This window comes from Nymphaea colorata, chromosome 7 (assembly GCF_008831285.2).
Source record: "Nymphaea colorata isolate Beijing-Zhang1983 chromosome 7, ASM883128v2, whole genome shotgun sequence".
NCBI classification, from domain to species: Eukaryota; Viridiplantae; Streptophyta; class Magnoliopsida; order Nymphaeales; family Nymphaeaceae; genus Nymphaea; species Nymphaea colorata.
This window is the reverse complement of record NC_045144.1, coordinates 10,356,821-10,384,801: the sequence shown is the minus strand read 5'-3', so window position 1 is coordinate 10,384,801 and position 27,981 is coordinate 10,356,821. Positions and strand designations below refer to the sequence as shown.

The window sequence follows — 27,981 nt, the reverse complement described above, 5'->3', positions numbered from 1 at the left end:
GTTCATCTTCCATAGGCCTTATCGTGTACCATTAAGGGTCATCTGATTGTTGGTCCATAATGGAAAATGCAACGCATGGTACAGCCGAACACAAGCAGAAACTAATCGCGTATTTTGAACCCACCCTGTCGGAGGTTCTGCTTCCTACATTTATTACCAATCATACAGAAGATACAGTACAATCTGAAAGCAAATGAAAGAACAGCTATATACAAGAGCAGAAGAACAACTAAAACTTCCGCAAACGAGATGCATCTGACAATAATCCAATGTTAACTTGGAGCTTTATTCAATGTCAAACCAAATGAAGTCTACCTCCATACAAAGAATATACATGATTAGCATTTGCAAACTTGACACAATCTGAAATGCATGTTTACCTTCTAGTATCATCCACTTTAAATGTACATCGCCTAGGATCACTGATCACTGAGGAGCATGATGAAGATAAAAGAATTATTGAACAAGTGATTCTGCACACTCCCCACCATAATTCTTCAAAACATTAAAACCAGTGATATCCTTGTGCGAGGCCCCACGAGAAATCTCAAACCCCTGAATATCATTTACACATCTCAGCAAATAACCGGGAACCATAAAACAAGCCAATCTTTTAGTTTCATAACCAGAAAAAGATCATAAAGCACACTGACAGTACTTTGGCCTTGGTTCTGACGGTAGCACCAGCACTCTTGCCTAAGTTAGTCAACCATAAGAGCCACTGCCACCAATAGCTGGAGTTACGATAGTGTCCTAGGCAAAGTTGTAGTGAAGACGCACATTGACAATGACAGGCACAGGAAAAAACTGAATTGCATTGGATCTTATCCTAAGACCGAGTTGTAAAATGTGTGAAATAAATAATGTTGATTAAGTCCAAAGTTTGATACATAGCATTAACAAAGTGTAAATTACTGTTTTAATATTAAAATTCGCAATAAAAAGCAATAAAAAGATAAAACATGGGAAAACGGGAAGTTGCTCTCCATGAAAAACCATGGATTGTATAAATATAATAAAATAACAAGTATATGCTCCAAACACTGCACTTTTAAGTAGATATAATTAAAGTTAATAGCTCAAATTACTGTACTTTAATGAGTATCAGATAAATAAGTTCTAATGTGCATAACTCACTCCTTTAAATTTTCTACAAATTAGTCTTCATAAAACATATTTTATTTTTCATTTCGGAGGGTAGAAATATGCTCCTACATGAAGAACCATGAACCCCAAATTTTTGGTGCACTAAATCAGCTGTAAATTTTATTTTTTAAACTTCAAAAATGTATACAAATGTTTCTCTACAAACTTAACTTTGAGCCTTAAGGAATTCATATGACTTCAAATTTAAAAAAGAAAGTCACTTTTTTGTGTTCAAAGTAAGATACACCCTATATTCTATCGTAATGTAAGATGCTGGAAAGCATTGTAAGTTACACAACAGTAACAGTACTATCAAACTGAAGGATGGACTGAATCAAGAAACCACATAGTTACACTACGTAGCATAACACACAGTCACAATACATGACAAAAAAACTTGTGATACTTATATGACTGCATAAGACAGTAAAAACCCACTGGCCTCACTTAACCTATAACTCAAATGAAAACATTATAAGCAGTCACTCAAAAAAAAAGTTCAATAACAAATTATTAACTAAAAGACTCACTTTGATATTCACTTGCATAAGATGCATGTGGAATTTTGAGGCTTCACAAGTCAACGCCCTCATCAAGGCCAGAAGAATTGATCATCACGTTTGAGTCAAGCTGTTTGTCAAACTTCTTCCTCCTTCGAGATTCAAAGTCTTCAAACCCTTCCAGCTAAACCAGGGGAAAGATTCAGCATTAGTATGAAAGAACAAGAAAGAGAAGTATAGAATAGAAATCATGAACACATACCTGCTGAAACTGCTCCATTGAGATAGGATTGTCATGAAGTGAAATATTTTGCAGAGATTTACATTCTTTCAATAAATTCTGAGGTATCTGCACTAGAGGAAAGGAACAACCTGATCATATGTTGGAGACTGTGGCTCAAATCCCCTATATTAAGGCAAAAATTGCTGCTGCAACCATAGTTAGCATAACCACTCAAGCAAGAATCCTGATTCTTAGCAACTGAGGAGAGGAAGCATCAGGAGTCCTGATTCCTGGCAGTGGGAACCTCCAATTACCATGCCTCTTCACTTTTAGCTGACTTCCATTTTTTATTTTTTTAGAAGTGTCATTTATATCAATTTACTATATCCAGCGAATTACTTCCTAAATAATTCTCCATGTTCTTTCCTACTTTTCCAACTTCCCTGATCATGAGGATTTCTCCAATGAACACCTCGTGATTCAATCCCCTACACATGATCAATTGCAATTAAGAAAGGAAACGAAAAAACAAAGATGTTTCACAATAATTGCGAAAATACATGTGCCTCGAATATTATGGAAAAAAGCATAGTGAAAGAATGTCCAATATGTATTGCCTTAGGAACATAAATCTGTATTACTTCTCTTATAGGACACTTAGTATAAGGACAACAAAAACCACTTTGACTTAGGACAAGAAATAAATAAGGGAGTTTCAAGGCACCAAACTCTATGGTCTTGAAGCCAAGGAGAAATACGTACTTTGAGAATCATACTTACCAGTATGCATGGCCATTGCGTTAAGTTTGTATACATGCTTGAACACGTCAGTACATGTTTACATGCATGTGCAATATAAAGAAGTCACATGAGGCTGGGTCCCACCTCCCAAATTTAGTAGGCTAGTAGCATAATGGAGGCCAGTCTTGCATGCCTAGTGCATAATAGTGCACAAACTAGTCAAGTTGCTTGAACCTGACTTGGGTTGACTGACCTAAACTTGCTTGAGCTTAACTTGTAGAATAAACTAGTCAAGCTCGAGCCTGTATGAGATACTCATTTGGACTTTTAGTTAATAACACAAGCTTAAGCAACCGTGGAGCTCATTTAACTCGGTTGGGCTTACCAGAAGGAGCATATGTATATCATTTTTCACCTTCATTAGCTGAAAATTTGTGTCGTGTACTGGTGCCATTGTCTTTTTCCAAGAAGGAGGGTACAAGTTCAAGTTATAATTGGTGTCATTTAAAGTTTATTTTTGTTTCAATCTGCTTCAACTACGCAGAACCAAGTTTGAGCAAAATTTGAGCTTGTCTAGGCAAGCATAACTCAAGCTTGGGCAGAGTGAGCTTTATCCTGGCCAAGATTGACCTGCCTCAGCTTGGCTCAGAGTTGCCATCATCTCCACCCCTACAGGTGGATGGACTTCATGCACATCTCCTTAGATAATCTGGGGATTAAACTAAGTCAATTGATGGGATATCTGCAACAATTGAGATATAATACAGGTTTGAGCTTTGATTATAAGTCGTCTGTTGGACTCCTATGGACATAGAATTAGATGCTGGACCTTCAACTTGGAGTGACCAATATAGCACTGAACCTAGACCTGAGCCCATTATCATGGACAATGGAGCAAGCTCCATTGACAGGCTATGTGCAACAATTGACACAGAATATAAGACTAAGGTTAGAATGGGAGTCTTCTCTTAATAGACTGACCCAGACACACATTAGATGCCTGGCCCTTTAACATGGAGCCAGAAGGTATCACTTAGCCAAGATCTACCATTATCTACCCTATGCCAACTGCTGCTTGGGTCTCATTCCCTCAAGATTAAATCAATCCTTCACAGCTAGATGCACAACTATTGAGACAGATGAACATGATAAGTACATCTGTCCAATGCCAACCAGCAGCTTGAAAGAAGCAGAAACATGATCCACTGGGAGTCTGCAAAAACTAAGAAACTCTCATAGGAGCTGTGTCTCACAAAATTTTTGGCTGTTCATGTACTGGAACAGAGTGCCTTCATATTGTGATTTCCCAATCTTCTAGTTTTGGGTCAAACACTACAGAACAGTCCTGATTGAATCTGGTCAGTGGCATGGCATCAATACAAACTATTGCACAGGAAGATGAAAAATCAAAGTGATTCAAAAGCAAAAATGAGGCACAACTCACAGGGATCAGAAGAGTAGTAGAAAAAAAATTGTGTCTACCTGATTCAAATTGTTGTTATTTAAGCAAAGAGACTTTAGATGGATAAGGTTGCAAATTGATGAAGGAAGCTCTTCAATGGAATTTCCTGCACCATGATGTAGTAATTGCAAAAAAATAAGACATTGGAATTTCCAAAAGTCAAGGAGCTCAGTGACAAGTAAAACTTGACAAAGCAATCAACAAAAAGGTAACTTGTGAGAGTATTCTAATGACTAGTATCACTCTGCCTGCTCCAAATACTCCTTATTCCATACCAATTAAATAGCTCCAAATTGTTCGAGTTCAGTATGTGAAGACTATCCAAGTCAAAAATATCCAAAATGAGGTCTGCCAGTTTGGAAGTTAGAGCAGACAAGTGCTCATATTATAGAAGCTCGGTTTCCCTTAAAAGGAATAGAAATAGGGTAGTTCTGGATGTGTACTTAAGATTGTTTTTATAAAGATTTAGCAATCAACAGTCTAAACACTTTGGGAAGATAAAATATGACTTGAATATCAAAAAGAACAAAAACTTATACTGTCATAGGTCTTTTCATATAATGATAATAGCTGCATGGTGAGGCTTGTGACAAAAGTGGCTTAGAAGTATGAATGCATAGGAGGTGCAATCCATGTTTATATTTCGCGTGAGAGTATCTGGCAAGGTTACCCGTTTTCTAGAAGATTTTTGCAAGTGCTGAAGAGACGCAGTCCACATTATCTGTTGCCTGGGAGTCGTCTGGCAAGTTCACTCATTTTCTAGCAAATTTTCATCATTCCAACAATGCAAATTATCAACGTTTAAGAACATCATGAAAATTTGGTATAAATCAGATTTTCTAAGGACCTTAACTTTTACACTAACAATGTTACTTTCTTAGCTCATAAAAACTGATCTAGACATAGGATTATCATGCCTTTTCATATTCATACCATCTGTGCAGTTAATTCTTTTTTCAAATGTTCAACTAGATATTCAAAGAGAACATGTAAATGAATGTCTCAAAGTTTTTTAGTTAGCCCTCAAATAAATTTGAAAATGATGCAGTTTTATTAGTGAAAAAGCTCCAAAACACAATATCTAGAAAAAAATATTTACAAAATATCAACAAAAAAAAATTGTGATAATATGACATTTTTCATTTAATGAGAAAAGCCTCACATAATCATTTCTATCAACATTGGCTTCTTTTGTAATTTATCAACATTCTCTTTGTGTTTTGCATGAGAAATACTAGAGACCTTGCACTTTCACAACTTTTAACATTATATTTAATTAGAATTTCCAAGGTAAACCACATTCAGAAAGAATACATGTGCCCCTTGAACAAACCCTAAGACTGTTGATTTCATATGTAAGAGTGTTTGCATATGTGCATGTATCTTCCTAAAATTGGGAAATAAAAACCATGAAAACCACAGATAGCTGTCCCATAGACATGGTTGGGGCTCACAAGTTTTCAGATGAATATACCTTGCAATTGTCCTTGCAAGTCAGAAACTTGTAAAGTCATGTCATGATAGAACAAATGAAAATTTACGTTTTTGGACACTCTATGTCACATGACCACAGGATGCAGAGAACGCTGCAACATTTTTCATAAAATTTTGGTTGCAGATGCAACACACACACACACACACACACACACATATATATATATATATATATATATATATATAATGAAAAATGTCTTCTGTGTATGAACTGCATAAGGACGTCTTTGTAAATTACCAGAAAGAAGATGTGTACGTTGTACCAGGACTTTCTTTAAAATTATCAGAAAGAAGGTTTAAAAATAAAAATAAAGAAAAAGCCTAAGGTCCCCTTATAAATCTCTCTCTCTCTCTCTTTTCTCCCTTTAACTACCATGCCATTGCCACCTCCTCTAAGCAAGTTATCTTCCTCCACCTCCTCCTTCCTTCTCTTCTTCCTTCCTCAACTTTGTCTTCTATTATATCTTGTTGTTGCACTTGCCGCAACTATGATGTGTTGACACAGGCGTGGCAGTCTAAGCAAGACACCCATGTCACATACCCAATACTGTCCTTTTGGTGAGACACTACTTTTCACTTTGACATGAAAAGAAAAGGCACATAAGTTTCATTTCCCTCAACTTTACCAAACCTTTGATAAGGTCATGGGGCTCTAGTATAGGTAGACCCTTATTTCCATTGTCACAGGTATCCAGCTGCTTTTAGAAAAATGTGAAAATAAAAAGAAAATAAAGAAAAATGAAAAAATGGGATATTTCAAATGACATTTTTCCTTTTTTCACAAAAAAAATAGATTTTTAATCTACTTCAATTTTTTAATGTTTCTTTCAACGTTTTCATAACTATTTTGGATTTTTTAATGTTTTTTTGCAAGAAAATTAATATAAAACTAAAATTTTCATAAATTTTTCTATTGCTTTCTTATATTTTAAAATTTTTTGAATTCCCAAGATTTTTCAGAGAAACAAGTCTCCCATTTAATATTTGAGAACAAAAACTTGTCCATAAAAACAAACAATATCTGTGGCAATAATTATTTCACAATTGTCAGCAACTCTAAGGCCTATTTCAAGAAATTCAAAATGTAAAAGCCGCTTTTGTGATTGTGATAAAAAAATTAATGAAACTATTCACTTTTCTGAAAATGTAACTTTACATGTGACACATTTTGAACCATTAACTAAGTTGATTAGATTGCTCATAATAAGTCCACATAGACCTTATATCCACTTAGTCCACAATCCACATACTCTTGTGAATTCAGCCATCTATATTTATCAGCCCATTAATCCAACCCTTTTTTTAGCCAGTTCATAGAAATCCAAATTTACAATTGGATGCAAAATATATATATTTGCTGCAGAAGATCATATCAAATTCTATAAGGATTTATATTGATTGAAATTGAGATCATAAGGTCACATTCAAACAACAGATTTTGAGGCATAGTCTCCAATCTCACCTACCAAGTCAATTTCTATGTAGCATGGGTATTGCTCTGAATCGTACCAGTACGGTATGGCCCGGGTACGCCGTTGACCATATCGGGTACAGTCAACGTACCTGAGGATGAACCCATCAGCTTTCAGACTCGGTCAAAGTTGATTGAGTCCAAAAGGGTCCAAGTCATCACACGTTTTAAAAGTCGATTTTTTTTTCCCTCTCTCGCACAATACCTTTGCCCCTTGCCCTGTGCCTTCTCTCTCGCCCTCTCGTCCTGTGCCCTCTCTCTCGCCCTCTCGTACTGTGCCCTCTCTTTTGCCCTGTGCACAGCAAAAGAAGACGACTCGCGACGAAGAACAGCAGGTCCATTTCGTTTGAGGTATTTTCCCACCATAGGCATTTCCCTTTGCATGTTTACCCAATATTCTTTCCCCAAAAGAGGAAAAAGATTTCTTCTCGGAGATTTCGGTGTTGGTTCTTGGCATTCGGAGCACCAACTCCTTGGTCTTTCACCTTCTTTCCATCAATTCTCGGGCTTGCAGATCGCATTTGTAAACAAGAGGAGAGATCTAGGCATCTGCTTTTTTATCACATTTATAAATTTTGGATCATGATTTATGAATATGCTACGCTGTTTGTAATATATATATATATATATATATATATATATATATATATATATATATATATAGATAGATAGATACGTGTGTGTGTGTGTGTGTACGGCCGTACCTCCGCACCCAAGTTTTTTGAAAATGGTTCGTACCCATACTGGCACCTGTACCTGTACCTGTACCTATGTGACATGGGTCAGTTTGGACATAGTAAATATTAACAGACTAAATATTGGGAGTACGGATGCTGACTAAGAGTCATCTGATCAATCTAAATGATGGTTTACAAGGTGTCACATATAAAGTTACTTTTTTAAAGTTAAATATTAATTTTCATTCACCTTTTCAAAAGTGACTTTGCATGCAACATCTTGTGAATCATCAACTAATACATATAAACAGAATTAGGTCTTTCAACTTTGTATCTTTTGCACCTATTGGCTGCACCACTCCTTTTCCTCCTAAATAAAGATAGTAAGCATACTAGACACAAATTTGGAAGGCACAGTTCAGTGTATATATCTTCAATTTAGTTGGATATTTTCAGTTTTAATTTTTTAGTAACCAATAGATTGACCTATAGGATGCAATTAATGGAGACGGGTTTCTGAAGCACCAGAATAAAATGTATAACAAAGTTCTTCTCATGATCCAAAAAACAATGTCCAAAATGCAGTTCAAAAATAATTGGTTAGAAAAAATAAATAAAGAGTTGACTAAATTGTTTTTATCAAGGTGAACACATCTATGTCATCACATTGAGTCGGGACAACTGGACCTTTTATGAGGATTGATGAAATAGTTGTTGTGGTGTTCATGTTTAATAGAAATCAGGACATATTTAACTTTATATATAGGAGGATTCAAATCTTCCAGATGTCAGATGTTGCCAGATGACTAAAAATAAAAGTCAATTGCCAAAAACAGTGGTGAAAGGGGCATAAGCAATAATTTATAGTGCAGCAAGGGTTTATGATGATTTTAACAAGAGTTTATGCTGCTTTCACCAACAGATTTTAAATGTTTTAGCAATCTGGCCGTTGATCTTTCCAAGATAGATGGCTGAGAGAAGAACAATGAAAGAAAGAAGATAGGATATTTTAGTGATGCAATATTAGCTAATAATTTTTTCTCCTAGTTTTTTTCTCAATCATCCATCTTCAAAAGATCAACGGCAAGATGATTTATTATAGGCCTACCATTTAAGGGTCTGGTACCTACCAATTTCTACATACTTACATATTTTATATTTATATATGTGTGTGTGTGTGTGTGTGTGTGTGTGTGTGTGTGTGTGTGTGTGTGTGTACTGTGTGTGTGTGTGAAACCAATTTTCCATTTCTCAATGCTGTAATTTATCATTTTATCTTTTTCTTTTGTGGAAGGATTATGGTTATAGACTATAATATCAAGCCCGTCATCATGCTAGCTTAAGGCCTAGATGACAGGCTACTAGAACAAGCCTAGTGGCTAGCTCTCTCCTGTTTTGTGTACATTTGAGTTCAAGTATTGTGGCTGTTCTGACTGGCTTATTGGTCTTGATATTTAATTTTGATATCTTTTAAGATTTTCTCTATACTGCAGGATGTAGACACTATAGTCTCCTCTTTATTTCAATTCAGACAAATTGTTGTGTGCCTAAAAAGAATTAACAAGCAATCCATGCCTGTGTAAGCGTTATGGGATATCATTTTCAAGGTCACAGAAAGAGTATCGGGAAATGGAACCTGCCACCAGTGTTGTTGGAGTAACCATGTGAATTGTGATAAAGAACCAGGAATAGACAGTCAGGGGAAGTAAAACTCAAATTCAGTAAGATGAAACATGTTCATGATGCCCAAGAAAAAGAAAGAACATAAAAGTCAAAGAGCAACGAGGATGCTTGTGTGTATGAGAATAAGATCCTATCTGGGTTCATTTTGCTAATAAAAACCTCAAAGGCAACAATATTTATGACCTGCAACTTCATATAAAGTTGTTATCACTAAAGCTGTAACAATGAGCAACTAATGCATCCAATGTCACTATCAGATAGAAAGAAAATTTCCACATTGGCATTGAGTAGTACCACTTGCTTGCAGTTCTTCCAAAGAGAAGCAGCTTCCAATTGATTCTGGAAGCACCTTTAGCTTGTTGTTTGACACGTCCAACAGCAAGAGCTGCATGAAGAAAACCATGACCTAGCCTTTGATCAGAAATATACTTCAAAAACCTACTGAACTTCTTGAAAGTTAAATGTATCATAAGTTCCTCCTGTTAAGGTGTGTTGGGCCTTTCGACAATATCCCCATTATCCATCACCCTGCCCTACACTTCTAATTAAACCCATTCAGCAGGGAGCTTTTCGACTGAATGAGAACTTTGTGTGCCTTATACTCTTGGTCAAGGTCAACATTAGTTTCAGGTGAAGCTATGTCTCACATGGATACGGGTGCCAGTGCGGGTGTTGGTACGGGCGCAAAGTAATTTTCAAAGAGTTAGGTATAGGGACATGGTTTCTCTCTCTCTCTCTCTCTCTCTATACACACACATATATATAGAGAGAGAAAGAGAGAGTCATAAGATTCTAGTTAAATAAATAAACACATCAATTCATTGTTTATATTCACAAAAATATTACTGAAAAAAAAGACTAAAATATACCCAAAACATACAAAAAATTAAGGCTGCCGAGTGCCATGTCCATGCCTGCACCCATGTTTCACTGAAGCGAAGGAATTTCATTTTGTTAGTCAGTCCTTAAGCCACACATTATTGGCCCCACAACATATCTAATAATCGGCCAATGAAAATTCATCCAGGAATTATGATTCATATCTTATCTATGTGGTAGTAAATTTAGCATGAACAGAGTAACATGGATGATGATTTACATTATTAGGTATCTGTAAACGTTCAACAAAGGTGTCTATCTTTGTCTATACTTCAGTCAAATGGCCTGTCTCAGACCTTAGTTGGGGTAGTTTTTTAGTTTCTGGAGTATAGCAGCTTGCTATTAAACTCTCTGCACTATCTAATTTTACCATGCCCAAGTATAGTTTCATATATCAAGAAAGAAAAAAAAGGTATTCACCCAAGTATCTATGTCACATAGGTACGGGTACGGGTACCGGTGCGGGTACGGGTACGGACCATTTTCAAAAAACTTGGGTGCGGGGGTACGGCCGTACACACACGTGCACATATATATCAAATAGTTAAGAACAAAATAGAATTATATATATATATTTTAGTGCTACAAAGGCCAAAATACAGGGGTTACACCATCTTACATTTCGTAGGCTCCCAATAGTTTCTGGCAAGCTTGACAACAGATTTCTTGACAGAGATAGCTTCTCAAGTCGCACTAGTAGTCCCACTGCATTTTCAAAGTCATCATCATGTTAAAGTAGTTAACAGGAGCTTTAAATGCCACACCATTTATTGTGGCACAAATGCATGTAAGGCATCAACTACATTTGAAGGATCACAATATTATGCAAATTCATACATTCATCAGGTAAGCTGCTAATGTGGTTTCCATCTAGTATGAGGTTCTTTATTGACTGAAGTTTCCCTATATTCTGGGGAAGCCGCTCGATGAGATTATCTGCGAGGATCTGAAGGCAGGAAATTGTATCAAATGAAAATACAAACGAATACAAAAAACATTGTTTCAAATTCTAAATTGTGTGCACTACAAATTTCTGACAAGCGACAAGATGATAATATCAGCCTTACCAAGCGCTGCATGTTGCTGAGTTTATTGATATCAACAGGTATATCAACTGCCAAATTTCAAGGAACTAATCAATAATATGGAAAATTATGAAACAATAAAGTATTTATAATACAAAGATCAAATGCTAGAAAATGGAAAAGGTTCAACTTGCATCAGCAAAATCAGAACATTCTTCATAAAAAACTGACAGACTAATGGATCAGTAGGTTTACATGAAAATGATGACTAGTGTTATAATAGAAAAGAGAAACAAGAGTCAGTCACCATGTGCATCCTCACTTGTAGGAACATGACTGCATGATTTGCTCATTCCCCCACTGGCGTTTGTTTCTTTGTCAAAAGATCCATCATTTTGCAATTTTTCAACTATTTTTGAATGGTGTGGGTCTTTCAGTTCTAGGCCAGTTAGGGATCCCCAATAGAAGTAGCACGTAAAGGAAAAACCATCATAAACCATCGGTAACAGTGCTATCCATATCCTATAAGACAGAGTCATATCTTACGATACGGGCACGATACACAAAATGCATGTGTATCGTGTCCGTATCGGCTGTATCTTATCCATGTATATCATATGATGCAGCCAATACAAGCCGTGTCTTATGATACAGCTCTGTTTTTCAAAAAGGGGTCTGAGACAAAGGAAAGGACACCACCACAAGGTCAGAGTGCCCATTTTGTTTCACGAGAGTCTTCTCATTCTGGTTCACCACCTGGGAGTTTGAGGGGCCAAAGCTTGTCTCTGCCCCTCAAACCCCATTATAGATCCCACAAAACAAGGATTGCCTTGCTTGTCAAGAATAGCTAAAGTATTGAGTGTCCTAAGGAAATGCATGCTATGGAAGATTTGACACATAAATGAAACAGACAAGTAAAATTCCGACCCTCAACAAGGAGAAAAGTCTACAAGGAATGCTTGGGAGAATTAAAACAACTGTGACATACGCTAGTGTTGAGCGAAGATGAAATCTGATGATGGAGACCACTATATTAACTTGTTAGAGCCTTATCTCATTTTACTATTACTAGACCAAATATTGTTCAAGTTATCCATGCTGTAAGTAAATTCTAACAAGCCCACGCTTCAGTTAACATGAGAGTGTGTTGTCAATCATTAGGTACATCAAACGTACTCCCACCAAATTATTTTTTTGTCCTTGTATTCATTGGAATCCGTTGCATATACTGACTTCCACTTCCATTGGTTGTGGACCAAATAACCGGCACCCTATTATTGACTTCTAAAAATATATATAATTATATATATATAATTAACAAAGGTTGAGCATTGATCATGGCTACAACAATTATGGAGATTGTTTGAATAATAATTCTTAAAGACATCGGAGTTTTGACACCAACCAAGCTTTAATGTGACAATAAAATGTTATTTGCATAGCAAGCAATTACACTGTTCATGAGCAAATTTAGCACATGCAAGTGAATTCTCACAAAAATCTTGAAGTATTTTTTAAGAAAACTGTATAACTACCTCATGTTTCCTCAGAGTTCAAACAAGCTGACCTCTTCTCTAAGTCTCTTGTATCACCTTCTTGTTCTTTTATCATCAACAAACTTTCAGTCGTGATACCATGGGGTCTAAAGTTGTGCATATTAATAAACATATTTCCATTTATGTATACAGACCCATAAATGAGTGTGTATATGTATATCTAGTATATATATTATGTATGCATATACTGATATACATTGTGTGTATCTATGCATACAAGTGTATCTATTTGTACAAGGACTTTTTACAAGAACATGGTGATATAACAAAAGCACACTTAATTTTAGATTTTCCTCAAGAGCGTTGCTAACAAAAGCTAAGAACTATACTTGTGGCTATGATATATTAATATGTATTCCCTCTTTCATTGTAAAATCTCTTTTAATTTTCTTTTTGTATTTTTTGTTTTTTCTCCATATTTTTTTCTTTTCCTTTTATGTCCCTTTCCATTAATTGCTGCTGCTTCCCAGCAACTAGAGGCCACAAACGACTAGTTTTCTAGCCATTGGATGGCTGCCAGCAGCTAGAGGAGCTGCTGGCATTTTCTAGACTGATGTCCCTGTTCAGTGTATGCTTCTTTTCTACTTAATGAGATGCCTTATCTTTACTAGTTGAACATTAAGAGAAGTAAATCCTGTGAGATTTACGTAACTTATTTGAGGTAATACCTTTGATTATTTTTCCTGCAGTTTTAGTAATTAGTATATGTGTATATATTTCCTGCAGTTTTAGTAATTAGTTATATGTGTATATATTAGAGTTTCTTCCATTAAGGGCATACATGCCATTTAGCCCTTCAGAAACTTTACAAAAGGCCTTGCTTACTTGTTTGACACATATCCTGATGAATAGAACCTATCTCAGTCCTGTGAATAGGGATCTAGAACAGACTAGGACAGTTGGTGTAACGCTCGTTCTTTTAATTCAGGTTTGGATTGGAGCGAGTCCGGACCTGGACCCGAAGTCCAGGCATGAAGGGGAGCCCGACGCTGGCTCTCTCTTCCTCTCCGTCTCTTCTCCCTTACCTTCCGCAGAACCTCCATCTTCTTCGTTCTCTCATCTCTCACCGTTTCTTGCGACAGAGAAGCAAGCAGCGACGACAGAGGTGGAGGGCGACACTCGGGTAAGCCCTCTCGAATCCTCTTTGCTTTCATCTTTCTTCTTTCTCCTTCTCCCTCCTTCGCTGCATTCTCGACCCTCTGCCCACACCCTTTCCCTCTCACACGGCCTCCCCCTTGCCCAGCCTTCACTCTCGTGCTATCTCCCTCTTCCACCTCTCTCACGCCTTCTCACCCTCCCCGTCTGTCTCTCCTCTCTATTTGAACCCTCTCTGCCCACGTTCTCTCTCTCTTGCCACGCTTCCCCTCTCCTGCTCATGCGGTCTCTCTCTCCTTCACCCGAACACTGGGTTTCTCCTCTCTCACCGTCTCCCTCACGTGTGCAGCCCCACTCCCATCCTCTCGTGCCCTCTTTCTCTCATTTGACTTTAGCCTCTTCCCTCGCAGCTACGGGAGGTCCTACTCAAATGGCAGACCCTTCTTTTGACCTCTTTTTCACTAAATCTCACCCTATTTACAATTGTTTGATCAGATTTCAGCTTGGGGGACTGGTCTTCCCTCTCATAACAGCGACTTGAAGGCCTTGGTGGTGGCAGCATTGAAGGATTTTAGCCTCTTGGAGACCACTTGGACTCGTGAGGTGGCTGCCGGAAGCATCGAAGCAGTTTGGGCTCTTAAATTGGGGTGAGCAAGACCTAATCGAGCTTAGATTGCAGAGTAATATTTATTAGAGCATGTATAATTATTGTTTTAGCATGCTAGACTCATGATTTGATGTTTTGGATAGCTTTTTAGCGATGTTGTTATTTTGGAGGAAGTTTATGACTATTTGTGAGAAGAACAAGAATCCATGTGTATATCTATCTCTTTAGCATGAGTTGTTGATTTTTGAAGCTATTGGAAAACATGGTAGAGGATGGACGTGGTTGAGAAGTTATAGGACTGTTACTACAACTTGCGGTTGAGAAGTTATAGGACTGTTACTACAACTTGCGGTTCATACTATTGCGATGGGCGTATTTCTTTGTTAGTTGGAGAAGAACATGCAAGTTGGGTGTATTTTGGGGTAGGCACTCAACTAAAGAAAGCTATTGAGAAGTGTGTTAGTGATGGATTGATCGAAGCTTTGAGATTAGATGTTTGGTCACAACCTCAAAGGAATAGAAAGAGGCCTATTGGAGGGTTTTGTGAGTCGATACTACTCGTCGACACCCTTTTGAGGCAATGACATGCCTCAATGATTATATTTTACACTTGTATGAATTGTAAAGCGAAGCGAGTGTAGAACTTACCTTTTCATTGTGTTTGCAGGTACACCAGGCAGGTCCAGTAGACCTTGAGTGACTAGGTTGTAGCCCGTGCGACAGGTATGGTGGCATTCCAGGCAAATCCCGACCTGAGGCCAACTAGACTGTGTGTTTTGAGGATCGTTGGATCCTATGACCATGATGTGATTGAATGATTGTATACATGAGAATTGAATGTTTATGTGATAAGTTTTGTTTTGAAAATTACTACGAAATTACATGTGCATGCTCGAATTGATAACTGTTAGGACAGATGAGGTGGGGTATCGAGTCGAGTGTCTCCTCGACCCCAACTGTGGATTAGAAAGCATCCTAGAATGATAACTGCATAGGACAGCTACGAGCCAATCACGGATCGAGACTACTCTCTGTGGTTTGGCTAAGTTTTGAAAGATATAATTGATGTGATAAGTGATGTGAATTGTGAATGTTATAATGTTTTCGTATGCTTTGCCTTGGGCATGATACAAATGAATGGAATTGAAGGGTAGTTATACCCGTATTGCTATGACGGCTAGCTAAGAATATTAATTATATATGTAGCCTCGTGTGGAGGCATTTGGAGGTATGGGTGCACTCGTGGAGTGAACCAACCTCATGAGCTAGTTGGTCATCTTGTGATTGTGTTTTTATAATGTTAAATAAGAAATAATAAGAGATGAGAGGCCAGTGGGTTGTGGCAATGTGTTTGGGAGACGTCCCGCTTTCGCCACTGGTCTCGCTTGTTCAGAGCGCAGGCAGTGCAAGGCCCCAGGGTACTGTTGTGTGTTGTGCTTAGAGCGTTGGGCTCCCGCCTTCCCAACCAAGGTGTCCTAGGGAAGGCTGAGTCCTTGGAATTCACACATCCATGGATGAGTGTTCTACCGCTGCAGCGTGAATGGATCCATATCGATTTGGGCCACCATGGGGGTTGTCTCCCGGCTGTAGGCAGCCCGCGGTGTGCACGCAGGAACTGTTAATTCACTAAAGTTAATGTAAATGATTAGAATGAGAATGATATGTTATGCAGAGTTGTATGTTATTTGTGATTAGTTCATTTATGAGCCCCTACCTTAAAGGTGAGGGATTTTTCTGGCTTGTTACCATACTGCGAAGGCTAAGCCTTCAGTTTTTTTTTTCAGGATTTGGCAGACCCGAGGCAACAGGTTGAGCAGATGCTTCACTCACATCCTACTGGGGAGGTTTTGGGTCGTTTGTAGTGCCGGCGCGTCGTGTTTTAGGTTATATTGATGTCTTGTTGTTGTTAGGCATCAGTCATATGGTTTGGGGCAATTTTTGGTCATACATATTGATGTAATTTTTGTATCAACTGAAATTGTTATATAAATGAAAGTTTTGCCCCATTGTTTTGAATTGTTTGGCTCATCTTATTTTGAATCATTGTGTCGTCGCACCTCAATGTTTTATGTTTAGAAAAAAAATTATGAGGGTCAAAAGGGTTGGGGTGTGATAGTTTTGGTATCAGAGCCATGGCAAACCCCACTATGTATGTAAGTTAACGCCTATCTGTGAAACCGTGTTGCCCAGGTTCGTGCTATTTGAGTTCACTTTTATTGAAGGTTTAATTTTACTATGAAATATATATATATATATATATACGTGTATATGATGAATTGATGTTTGATGATTGTGATGCATCTTTGCAAATGAGACTTGTAAGAGTTGTCTCAAACTTTGTAATGAGCATGAGAGTTCTTTTTTGTACAGATGGAGTACCAACGAAGGGGTAAGAAGCGAGTTGGGCCGTCTATAGAGGCACAGAGAGAGCCAAGTCCGGCCCATTCTGATGCACATACCCCACATGATGACAGTACGTCAGGGCACCAGTATGCCCAGATGGGTGGGGGTGCTCAAACCCCACTGGGACAAACTCCACCTGTGGATCAGCAGACTATATTGCTAACAACGTTGCAGACGCTGACCTCGCTAGTACAGTCGATGGTCAGTAATCAGAGAAGCCAAGCATCTCCTACAGGAGACACCACTGCACCACCTAAGGAGAAAGCAACGATGGTGTCATTCAAGCATTTTATGTCGATGCAGCCGCCTGTCTTTACTGGAGATGGCAATCCAGACAAGGCAGAAGAATGGATCGAAGAGGTTGAACATATCTTTGAGGTTCTGAAGGTGCCAGGAGGTGACAAAGTAAACTATGGCTCGTATATGCTTAAAAGTGATGCCAAAAGATGGTGGCAATCAACTCGTGAGATCCGGTTTGCAGACCAACAGTCGATCTCTTGGAAGCAGTTCAGAGATTCGTTCTTCGGCACATACTTCCCAACACATGCCCGAAACAAGAAGATGCAAGAGTTTCTTGAATTGCAACAAAATCATTTGAACTTGGAGGAATATATTACTAAGTATCGACACTTGGAAGTGTATTGCCTACACCTCTACACTACAGATGAGGCCAAAGCCGACAAGTTTGTACATGGGTTGCGTGATGGACTACGAGGCAGAGTTATGTCAAGCAGACCTCGCGACTTGGACGAGGCGGTCACTATGGCAAGACGCATGGAAGAAGATTGGGCTAGGACTCAGAAAGACCATCAGAAGAAGACTACCCAACACACACATGGTGGACGTATGCCAGTCAAGCACCACCACTTTGCAGGCAGGGCTAGGCCTTATGAGAGGCGTGAGGATCGAACATTCAGGCGAAGCAGGCCAAACCACAGAGTGACGTCACACAGGGGGCAATGACTACTCCGACTCCACCGAAGTGCCCTACTTGTTCATGTGTGCACCCCGAAAAGCCATGTTATCGGATGACCGGGGCGTGTTTACACTGTGGAGGGATGGGGCACTTCATCAAAGATTGCCCCATCATGGCAGGAAAAGAGTCGAAGAACCAGGAGGCCGGTTCTTCAAATGCACAAAGGACAACCGGACGTGTATACGCAACTACCGTGGAGGAGCTGCAGGCCCACGACCTTATTGAAGGTACTTTACTTGTTGGTTCTCATATTGCTAGAGTGTTGTTTGATGCAGGGGCGACTCATTCGTTTATATTTAGTCGATTTGCCTCTTCACTAGAAGTGTCGGCTAGGATGATGTCGTGTGTTTTGAAAGTGGTCAGCCCTATGCATGCCCAAGAGTCGTGTAGCGAGTATCTACTTGATGTAGATGTGGAGATACATCAACACCACTTACCTGCGCAGTTGGTAATCATTAGTCTTACTGGGTTTGATGTTATTTTGGGCATGGATTGACTATATGCGTATTATGCCAACATGGATTGCACAAAAAAATAGATACTGTTGTTGACTCCTGAGATGCAACCCATGGAATTCCAAGCTCGTAAAGCTAGTCGAACTGATAAGATAATGGTGTCTGCACTAAAGGCTAAAAGACTGTTAGAAAAGGGAAGCTTTGCATTCCTGGTCAACGTGTTGACCAGTGTGACTGAGCCGGTGAAGTTACAGGATGTTGCCATTGTGAATGAGTACCCTGATGTGTTTCCTGAAGAGCTATCGAGTTTGCCTTCAACGCGGGAAGTGGAATTCAAGATAGAGTTGTTGCCAGGGACAACTCTCATTTCTAAGGCACCATACCGAATGGCACCAGCAGAGTTAGAAGAACTGAGGAAGCAATTGTAGGAGCTCTTGGATAAGGGCTTCATTCGACCTAGTGTGTTGCCTTGGGGAGCACTTGTATTGTTTGTTAAGAAAAAAGAAGGAACAATGCGCTTGTGCATAGATTACCGCATGTTGAATCAAGTCACCATCAAGAATAAGTATCCGCTTCCTAGAATTGAAGACTTGTTTGATCAACTCAAGAATGCAAAGGTGTTCTCCAAGATTGATTTGAGGATAGGTTATCATCAACTCTTGATACGAGAGGAAGATGTTGCTAAGACTGCTTTTCAAATTCGATATGGGCACTATGAATTCAGGGTCATGCCTTTTGGATTGACCAATGCTCCCGCAGCGTTCATCGACCTCATGAATCGGGTCTTCCAAGCCTACTTGGACCGGTTTGTTATTGTTTTTGTTGACGATATTCTGGTGTACTCAGATAGCGAGGCAGAGCATAGAGATCACTTAAGGAGTGTGTTGAGTATTTTGCGCAAGCATAAGTTATATGCCAAGTATTCGAAATGTGAATTTTGGCTAGAGAAGGTAAACTTTCTTGGTCATGTGATCTCGAAGGATGGAGTTTCTGTCGATCCAGCTAAGGTGTCGGTTGTACAGGACTGGAAGACACCGTGCAATGTAACTGAGGTTAGGAGCTTTTTGGGTTTGGCAAGATACTATCGTAGGTTTATACAAGACTTTTCGAAAATAGCTACGCCCATGACTAAGCTATTGAGAAAAGAAGTGAAGTTTGTTTGGAATGAAGGGTGCGAAAAAGTTTCCAAACTTTGAAGGATAAGCTTACTACCGCCCCTATTTTGACACTTCCATCGGGTCATTCCGAGTTTGTTGTGTACACTGATGCATCTGGAATTGGTTATGGTTGTGTATTGATGCAACATGGTCGTGTAGTGGCTTATGCATCGAGACAATTGAAGGACCATGAGAAACTATATCCCACTCATGATTTGGAGCTGGGAGCGGTTGTGTTCGCATTGAAGGTATGGAGACACTATCTCTACAGGGCAATATTTGAGGTGTTTACAAACCACAAGTCATTGAAGTACATATTCTCCCAGAAGGATCTCAACCTGAGACAAAGAAGATAGATTGAGTACTTGAAGGATTATGATTTCAAAATATCATATCATCCAGGAAAAGCGAATGTGGTGGTTGATGCTTTGAGCAGCCAGGCTAAGGCAACTATGTGCAGTATGTTGACTCGTTCTTGGACATTGTTGCAAGATTTGATAGCATGGCAGCCTCACCTAGGTGACGAAAACAGAGCGATAATGACTGCCTTAATACGGCACCCTCTGTTAGAAGAGTTGGTCATGAAGCAAAAGGAAGATCCTGATTTTGCTAAAAACATGGAAGAAAGTAAGAAGATAGATTCTCTTTGGCATCAAGATGAAGATGATTCATTGTGGTTTCGACAAAGATTGTGGGTCCCTAGAGATGAAGGGGTAAAGCGTCAGTTGCTTGATGAAGCTCACAAATCCAAATTTTCCATACACCCGGGCAGTACAAAAATGTTTCAGGATATGAAGAGAAATTTCTGGTGGCCTGCAATGAAGCACGAAATTGCAGAATACGTGGCCAAATGCTTAGTTTGTCAGCGGGTCAAAGCAGAGCATCAACGACCAGGAGGCTTGCTGCAGAGGATTGATATTCCAGTATGGAAATGGGAGGACATTACGATGGATTTTGTGGTTGGCTTGCCTCACACTAGAAGACAACATGATGCCATATGGGTAATTGTTGATCGACTTACGAAGTCCGCCCATTTTCTGCCAATTATAATCAGTTAATCATTGGAGAGTCTCGCAGAGTTATACATTGGGGAGATAGTGAGATTGCATGGAGTGCTAAAGTCCATTATTGCAAATCGAGAGCCACGTTTTACCTCTAGATTTTGGGGCCAATTGCAAAAGGCTTTGGGTACTAAGCTTAAGTTGAGCACAGCGTTCCACCCCCAAACTGATGGGCAATCTGAGAGGACCATCCAGACATTAGAGGACATGTTACGTGCATCTGTTTTGGACTGGAAAGGAGAATGAGATAAACATGCAAAATTGACAGAATTTGCATATAATAACAGTTACCACTCTAGTATCGGTATGGCGCCTTTTGAGGCCTTGTATGGAAGGCCATGCCGATCGCCAACTTGTTAGACCGAAATGGGTGATGGCAAGATCGAGAACCCTTTAGTATTGCAACACTACACCGACCAAGTGCAACTGATAAGGAAAAAGTTATTGACTGCTCAGAGTAGGCAGAAGAGTTACGCCGACATTCGACGTAGAGAGTTGGCTTTTGAGGTTGGTGATCATGTGTTCTTAAAGATTTCACCTACTAAAGGCGTTTTTCGATTTGGTATTAAGGGAAAGTTGAGCCCGAGGTTCGTAAGACCTTTTGAGATATTAGAGAAGATTGGAGAGGTGGCATACAGATTGGCACTACCACCTGACTTGAGTCATGTTCATAATGTTTTCCATGTTTCCATGCTTTGAAAGTACGTATCGGATCCTACACATGTGATAAATTTTCGAGGTATTCAGGTGAATGATGATTTGACAATAGAAGAAAAACTTATTAGAGTTGTGGATCAAAGAGAGCAAGTGCTTCGCACGAAGAGAATTCCTTTAGTGAGGGTAGAATAGCAACACCATGGGTTGAAGAAGAGTACATGGGAACTCGAGGAGGAGAAGCGAAAGAAATATCCACACTTGTTCTTGCATTGATGTACGATATAAATTTCGAGGAATTTTATTTAAGGAGGGTAGGATGTAACGCTCGTTCTTTTAATTCAGGTTTGGATTGGAGCGAGTCCGGACCCGGACCCGAAGTCCAGGCGTGAAGGGGAGCCCAACGCTGGCTCCCTCTTCCTCTCCGTCTCTTCTCCCTTACCTTCCGCAAAACCTCCCTCTTCTTCGTTCTCTCATCTCTCACCGTTTCTTGCGACAGAGAAGCAGGCAGCGACGACAGAGGTGGAGGGCGACACTCGGGTAAGCCCTCCCGAATCCTCTTTGCTTTCATCTTTCTTCTTTCTCCTTCTCCCTCCTTCGCTGCATTCTCGACCCTCTGCCCACACCCTTTCCCTCTCGCACGGCCTCCCCCTTGCCCAGCCTTCACTCTCTCATGCTATCTCCCTCTTCCGCCTCTCTCACGCCTTCTCACCCTCCCCGTCTGTCTCTCCTCTCTATTTGAACCCTCTCTGCCCACGTTCTCTCTCTCTTGCCACGCTTCCCCTCTCCTGCTCATGCGGTCTCTCTCTCCTTCACCTGAACACTGGGTTTCTCCTCTCTCACCGTCTCCCTCACGTGTGCAGCCCCACTCCCATCCTCTCGTGCCCTCTTTCTCTCATTTGACTTTAGCCTCTTCCCTCGCAGCTACGGGAGGTCCTACTCAAATGGCAGACCCTTCTTTTTTCACCCTATTTACAATTGTTTGATCAGATTTCAGCTTGGGGGACTGGTCTTCCCTCTCATAACAGCGACTTGAAGGCCTTGGTGGTGGCAGCATTGAAGGATTTTAGCCTCTTGGAGACCACTTGGACTCGTGAGGTGGCTGCCGGAAGCATTGAAGCAGTTTGGGCTCTTAAATTGGGGTGAGCAAGACCTAATCGAGCTTAGATTGCAGAGTAATATTTATTAGAGCATGTATAATTATTGTTTTAGCATGCTAGACTCATGATTTGATGTTTTGGATAGCTTTTTAGCGATGTTGTTATTTTGGAGGAAGTTTATGACTATTTTTGAGAAGAACAAGAATCCATGTGTATATCTATCTCTTTAGCATGAGTTGTTGATTTTTGAAGCTATTGGAAAACATGGTAGAGGTTGGACGTGGTTGAGAAGTTATAGGACTGTTACTACAACTTGCGGTTCATACTATTGCGATGGGCGTATTTCTTTGTTAGTTGGAGAAGAGCATGTAAGTTGGGTGTATTTTTGGGTAGGCACTCAACTAAAGAAAGCTATTGAGAAGTGTGTTAGTGATGGATTGATCGAAGCTTTGAGTTTAGATGTTTGGTCACAACCTCAAAGGATTAGAAAGAGGCCTATTGGAGGGTTTTGTGAGTCGATACTACTCGTCGACACCCTTTTGAGGCAATGACATGCCTCAATGATTATATTTTACACTTGTATGAATTGTAAAGCGAAGCGAGTGTAGAACTTACCTTTTCATTGTGTTTGCAGGTACATGGGCACGTCCAGTAAACCTTGAGTGACTAGGTTGTAGCTTGAGGCATTTTGGACATCTTGACAACGTGCGACAGGTATGGTGGCATTCCAGGCAAATCCCGGCCTGAGGCCAACTAGATTGTGTGTTTTGAGGATCGTTAGATCCTAGAGGGAGAACAAGGTTGCTCTTTTCTTAGTTTATGTGAATGACATGATAGTTACAGTAGATGATGAAAAAGAGGTTACAGGGCTAAAAAAGATGTTAGGTTCAGAGTTTGATCTCAAAGACCTTAGAAAGTTAAGATACTTCCTTGGTATAGATGGCTAGGCCAAGTACTGGCCTTGTATAAATCAAAGAAAGTACATTCTTGACTTGTTGAAAGAGATCAGGAGACTTGGCTGTCAACCATCTCCTACTCCAATGGATGTTAGTATTAGGATCAGCATTAAAGATGGGAAGCTGCTTAATGATGAAGCTAAAGGGAAATATCAGCGGTTAGTTGGAAAGTTGATTTATGTAACTCTCACTAGACCTGATATCACCTTTGTCGTAAATGTGATGGGTCAATTCATGCATGCTTCTATTGATGCTCATTTGGAAGGTTGCTGAGAAGATCTTGTGCTATTTGAAGAAAAATCCTGGTAAAGGCCTTCTATATAAGAGACAAGATCAGCTGAACGTTGAAGGATATTCTGATGTTGATTGGGTCGGCTGCATTGATACGAGGAGGTCTACCACTTGTTATTGTGTCTATTTGGGAGGTAACCTGGCAATGTAGAGAAGTAAAAGGCAAGATGTTTGTTCCCGTTCGAGTGCCGACTGTCGAGGCTGAGTAGCGTGCTGTAGCCATGGGAGTTTCTGAATTTTGTGGCTAAAGGTGTTGATGGCTGATATCGGGACTAAGATTGATGGACCTACGAAGATGTACTGCGATAATAAGTCCGCTATAAATCTTGCAAACAATCCAATGTTACATGATAGGACCAAGCATGTGGAGATTGATTGACATTTTATTCGTGAGAGAATTGACTCCGAGGAGCTTGTCTTACCATATATAAAGTCTGATGAGCAAGTTGCAGATGTGTTAACAAAAGCTTTGTCGTCTACTCAGTTTGAGAAGAACGTAAGCAAGTTGAGCATGTTTAACTTGTATGCACCACTTGAGGGGGAGCATTAACAAGTTTGTATCTAGACGGGTCGCTGGTCCAGACTCGACCCATCTAGTTCTTAAGTGTGGTGACTGTCATCACTTAAGAGGGGTGTTTTAACCCTAATTTGTTTATTACTGAAATTAAGAGAGTGAGAGAACTGCAGCTGGTGAGCGTTGTTCCTCCACTTCCGTCGTAGTTTTTTCCTTCAGTTTTGAAGGGTTTTCCATGTTAAACCCGTGTTTCTCTTCTCTTCTTCGATATCCATGATCCTACAGCTACAATGTAATGATGATGGCTGCACGAAAGTTTAAAAGGTTCTTCTACTCTTTTACTTGCAGTACATATTGATATTCTCAAGAAATTTTAATGAGCTTCAATTACTTAAGATACTATTTTGCATGTCAAAGCATTGAAAGGAGTCCAATACTATCTATGATACACTAAAAGCCAGTTGCTGCTTGAGAATGCACAAGCCTCCTAATTGATCTGGACAATCTTAATCATTTGATGTTCCAATTTTGAGGTTTCAGAAGCTAAGTTCATTCTGGTATCTGCTACTGGTATGCCTAAAATATGAATAACATGGTGCACCAAAACTTCCGCTACTATGAAGCAATCTATATATATTCCTGCATACTGCATATGTGCATAGACCAACTGCACTCTAACAAGCCCTCTAGGACAATAAATGACGAGAGAAATATACCAAAAGTAAGCTTGGCTGAGGGAGGTATTCTAGCCACAAAACAAACGGCAGACTTTATTATTAAAAGTTCATACAGAATTTCAAATTAACTGGAATTTTTATTTAGTTTAAATGTAACAACCAGAGGCATGAATTAAACATAACAAAAGCAATAAAAGAACTACCTACTTTATTACAATAAAAAAAGTACCTATTTTATTATGACTTAGGTCAAGAGTCCTAACAGATCTCTCAAGGTCAATAACTTCACTTGGAAAAACCTGCATAGTAACATATAGGTGAAAAAATGAGCAGTCTGAAAGTAAGAAATGTTGCTTCAGTTTTCACTAAAGTGAATGGCTACTGCCACTTGAACTCATCATTTCAACAAGGAGAAAAATGAAAACAACGAAATGTTTGCAGCAACAATTTGGAGAAGTTGTCCAGGTCAACAAAGTGGATGATAGAGATTTTGACAAACCACATTCATGAGGCAGCACCAAGTCCAGAAATAGAATATAACTTCAAAGAACATTTTGCAGTTCAATTGTATAAAACATAAACATCACAGGCTTCTCTCAACCTAAGAAGTAAAATACCTATCACAATACATGCATCCCTGAAATGTTCAGAGACACTAACTTGTCATTAGCTACAAATCCCTCTATTAGGTGTACGCCAAAACCTGGAAAGATTTATGCAGGGAATTAGTATTGCATAAGTTCGAACCACCGAACCTGCAGTCCCTAGTATCCATGCACAATGAGTATGATAGCAAAACAGACTTCTCAAATAACTGATCCTACTTTATCCAATCAAAGATCAAAATAGTCAGATCATCCAATGAGCATATAGACTAACAACTAAAAGAACCTAATTCTGTCTTGGCAAAGCAAGCCTTTATATATATATATATATATACACACACACACACACACACACACACACACACACATATATACACACACACACACACACACACATATATATATATATAATGGATTTCGAGTAAGTGTTTACAGAATCTTCTTCTACCCAAAGAAATGATTTATCAAAATAATAAGTCACCCATTCCATTGAAGTGGATGCATCTGAGACAACCAAATGCTTGGGAGTTCCTCTATCCAATCCTTTTCCTTCTTCTTGTTGCTGGATATCTCCTTCATACGCATCTTCTCTTGAAAAGAACATTCTAGAAGGATTCATACATTAGAAGAACCATTTTTATTGGATGAAATGATAAAGGAGTATCCGGAGACACATATACAAAAGCTTCTTAAAGGAATCCACAAAGAAACGATAAACTATTTGTTCTTCTTTTGATCTCTTTCCGGTATGCAAAATAGGAGACTTCACCAAATCAATTTTTATGAAATATTGAATCAGATCATTTGCCCTTACTTCAACAAAAAAAGTCTGAACATTTTCTAGTCTACTAACGAAGCTACAGATTTTGTCAAGAGGAAGAAACCCATAATATCGTAGCTGCTCATGGTTATTTTGGCCGATGATCTTCCAATATGCTAGTTTCAACAACTCTCGTTACTTACACTTCTTCCTAATTGCTTGGCCTGTTATAGGTATTTGGTTCACCGCTTTACGTATCAACACTATGGCAGTCAACCTAAACGGATTCCATTTCATCCCTTTGATTACTGCTCAAGTTGGAAAATCCCAATTTCTCATTTTAGGTTAGGTTGAAATATTTGGGATGATTCCACGCTACAGTTCGGTGGAGGAAGTGTGGAACACCCTTGGGGGAATGCACCTGGTGCAGTAGTTCCTACGAGTGGAGACAATAGGGTCGGTCCATGGATTTTCCTTCCTTTTGCTGCATGGTACACACCTGTACTCCACCGCATTTCTCCCTCTAAGTCAGATGTTTTGGAACGCTCTCTTTAAAATGGAAAATGGATGTTCTAGCACGAATCTCAGCAATCACTTGTTGTGATTACAGCCCTGTGTGGAACAGAAAATCTCTCATTTTCCCTTCGATAAAAAATCTTCTTTTGTATTTCCAAAGAAATGTTGTTTTCAGGGGGTGAGGGCCGAGTAGGACATCAAAATACTTCGATTTGAATTATCTGGAGGATCCCTTATATAGGAATATGTAGATTAAGTAATATCGGATCAATATGATTAAGGATTCACAAGATGCTACTCATTAACATTTTTAAAAAAGTAAATTCATAATCAATCAAGTTGATCGAGTGGCTCATAGTCAGTTCATATATTTTATAGACCCAGTATATAAAGAAAGATCTAAATAATTTCTCTTTATAAATCATGAGTTGCCAGTGTCAAGAACACCAACCTTGACTAGACCACCAATTCTGCAGGAAGGAGGAACAGAAATGCCAGGTGATCATACAGAAACATAAGGATTTCTTTAACCAAAATACCTTTCACGATACTTCTAAAGACGACGCCAAAAAAAATGTTCAACTACCACAGTAACCCATCTAAATTTCTCTAACTAAACAGTAATTCCTTTCTGGAACAAAAGTCAAAGCACATCAATACCTTCGAAATTCAAAAACATCCATCATTAGAAAATCCACCAAAGGACAAAACGTCGAAGCCAGGAAGGAGTTCTGACCTTCAATTTGCAATCTCTCATCGCTACTATGCCCGTCGATCGCCACCGCGACGCCCTCGAGGCAGTCACGCTCCTCTCCGTGCTCGCGCAACAACCCATTTCGCCTTCCTCCTCGCTCAAGCCGAACGGGAGAACAGAGAAAATGGGGAGAAGCCCGATTCCAGACCGGCGGCCACGGAAACGCGTCGACACCAAAAGAACTTTTCGAAAAGAAAAAAAACCACCGTCTACCGATATTGTCGTGAAGGTCAATCCGTTTCATCCATGTTGAAGAATGACACACTTTTGACGAAGGAAATGCTCTTACGTTTCACGTGGCGCGAGATGCTTCATAGGCTGTTTTTCCCAATAAAAAAACTGTTTCTGTCTTCTTTTCTCTCTCCGTTGAACTTTTTCTACTCGTCGAATTTTGTCATTACCCAACTGGTTCGGTTTGGTGGTTGATAAGTTAAAAACCGGGTAGTTTGAATTTAATGCCACAGATTCTTCGTACGAAGAAAATATCGTGATGACAAGTTAAGACCTTTTTAAGAATGCGTAGCAAATACTGAGAAACAGTAA

At 39.4% G+C, this 27,981-nt stretch overlaps 1 protein-coding gene across 2 annotated transcripts; it reads right to left on the bottom strand.

The window, feature by feature from the left end:
- Nucleotides 1–110: 110 nt before the first annotated feature.
- On the bottom strand, nucleotides 111–27,763 carry LOC116257847 (plant intracellular Ras-group-related LRR protein 7). 2 transcript variants are annotated; one of them, XM_031634844.2, is made up of 10 exons: nucleotides 27,421–27,759; nucleotides 25,033–25,102; nucleotides 11,344–11,390; nucleotides 11,114–11,222; nucleotides 10,896–10,981; nucleotides 9,692–9,782; nucleotides 4,093–4,178; nucleotides 1,909–1,995; nucleotides 1,677–1,830; nucleotides 111–555 (listed from the first exon to the last, which is right to left on the bottom strand). In XM_031634844.2, the coding sequence occupies exons 1-9, from the start codon at nucleotides 27,517–27,519 to the stop codon at nucleotides 1,720–1,722; spliced, it is 786 nt and encodes a 261-aa protein (XP_031490704.1). In that variant the 5' UTR covers nucleotides 27,520–27,759; the 3' UTR covers nucleotides 111–555; nucleotides 1,677–1,719. The 2 variants fall into 2 exon arrangements, with proteins under 2 accessions (XP_031490704.1, XP_031490705.1); XM_031634845.2 differs by lacking the exons at nucleotides 111–555; nucleotides 1,677–1,830; nucleotides 1,909–1,995 and adding an exon at nucleotides 2,002–2,357 and having other exon boundaries at nucleotides 27,421–27,763.
- Between the last annotated feature and the right edge of the window lie 218 nt (nucleotides 27,764–27,981).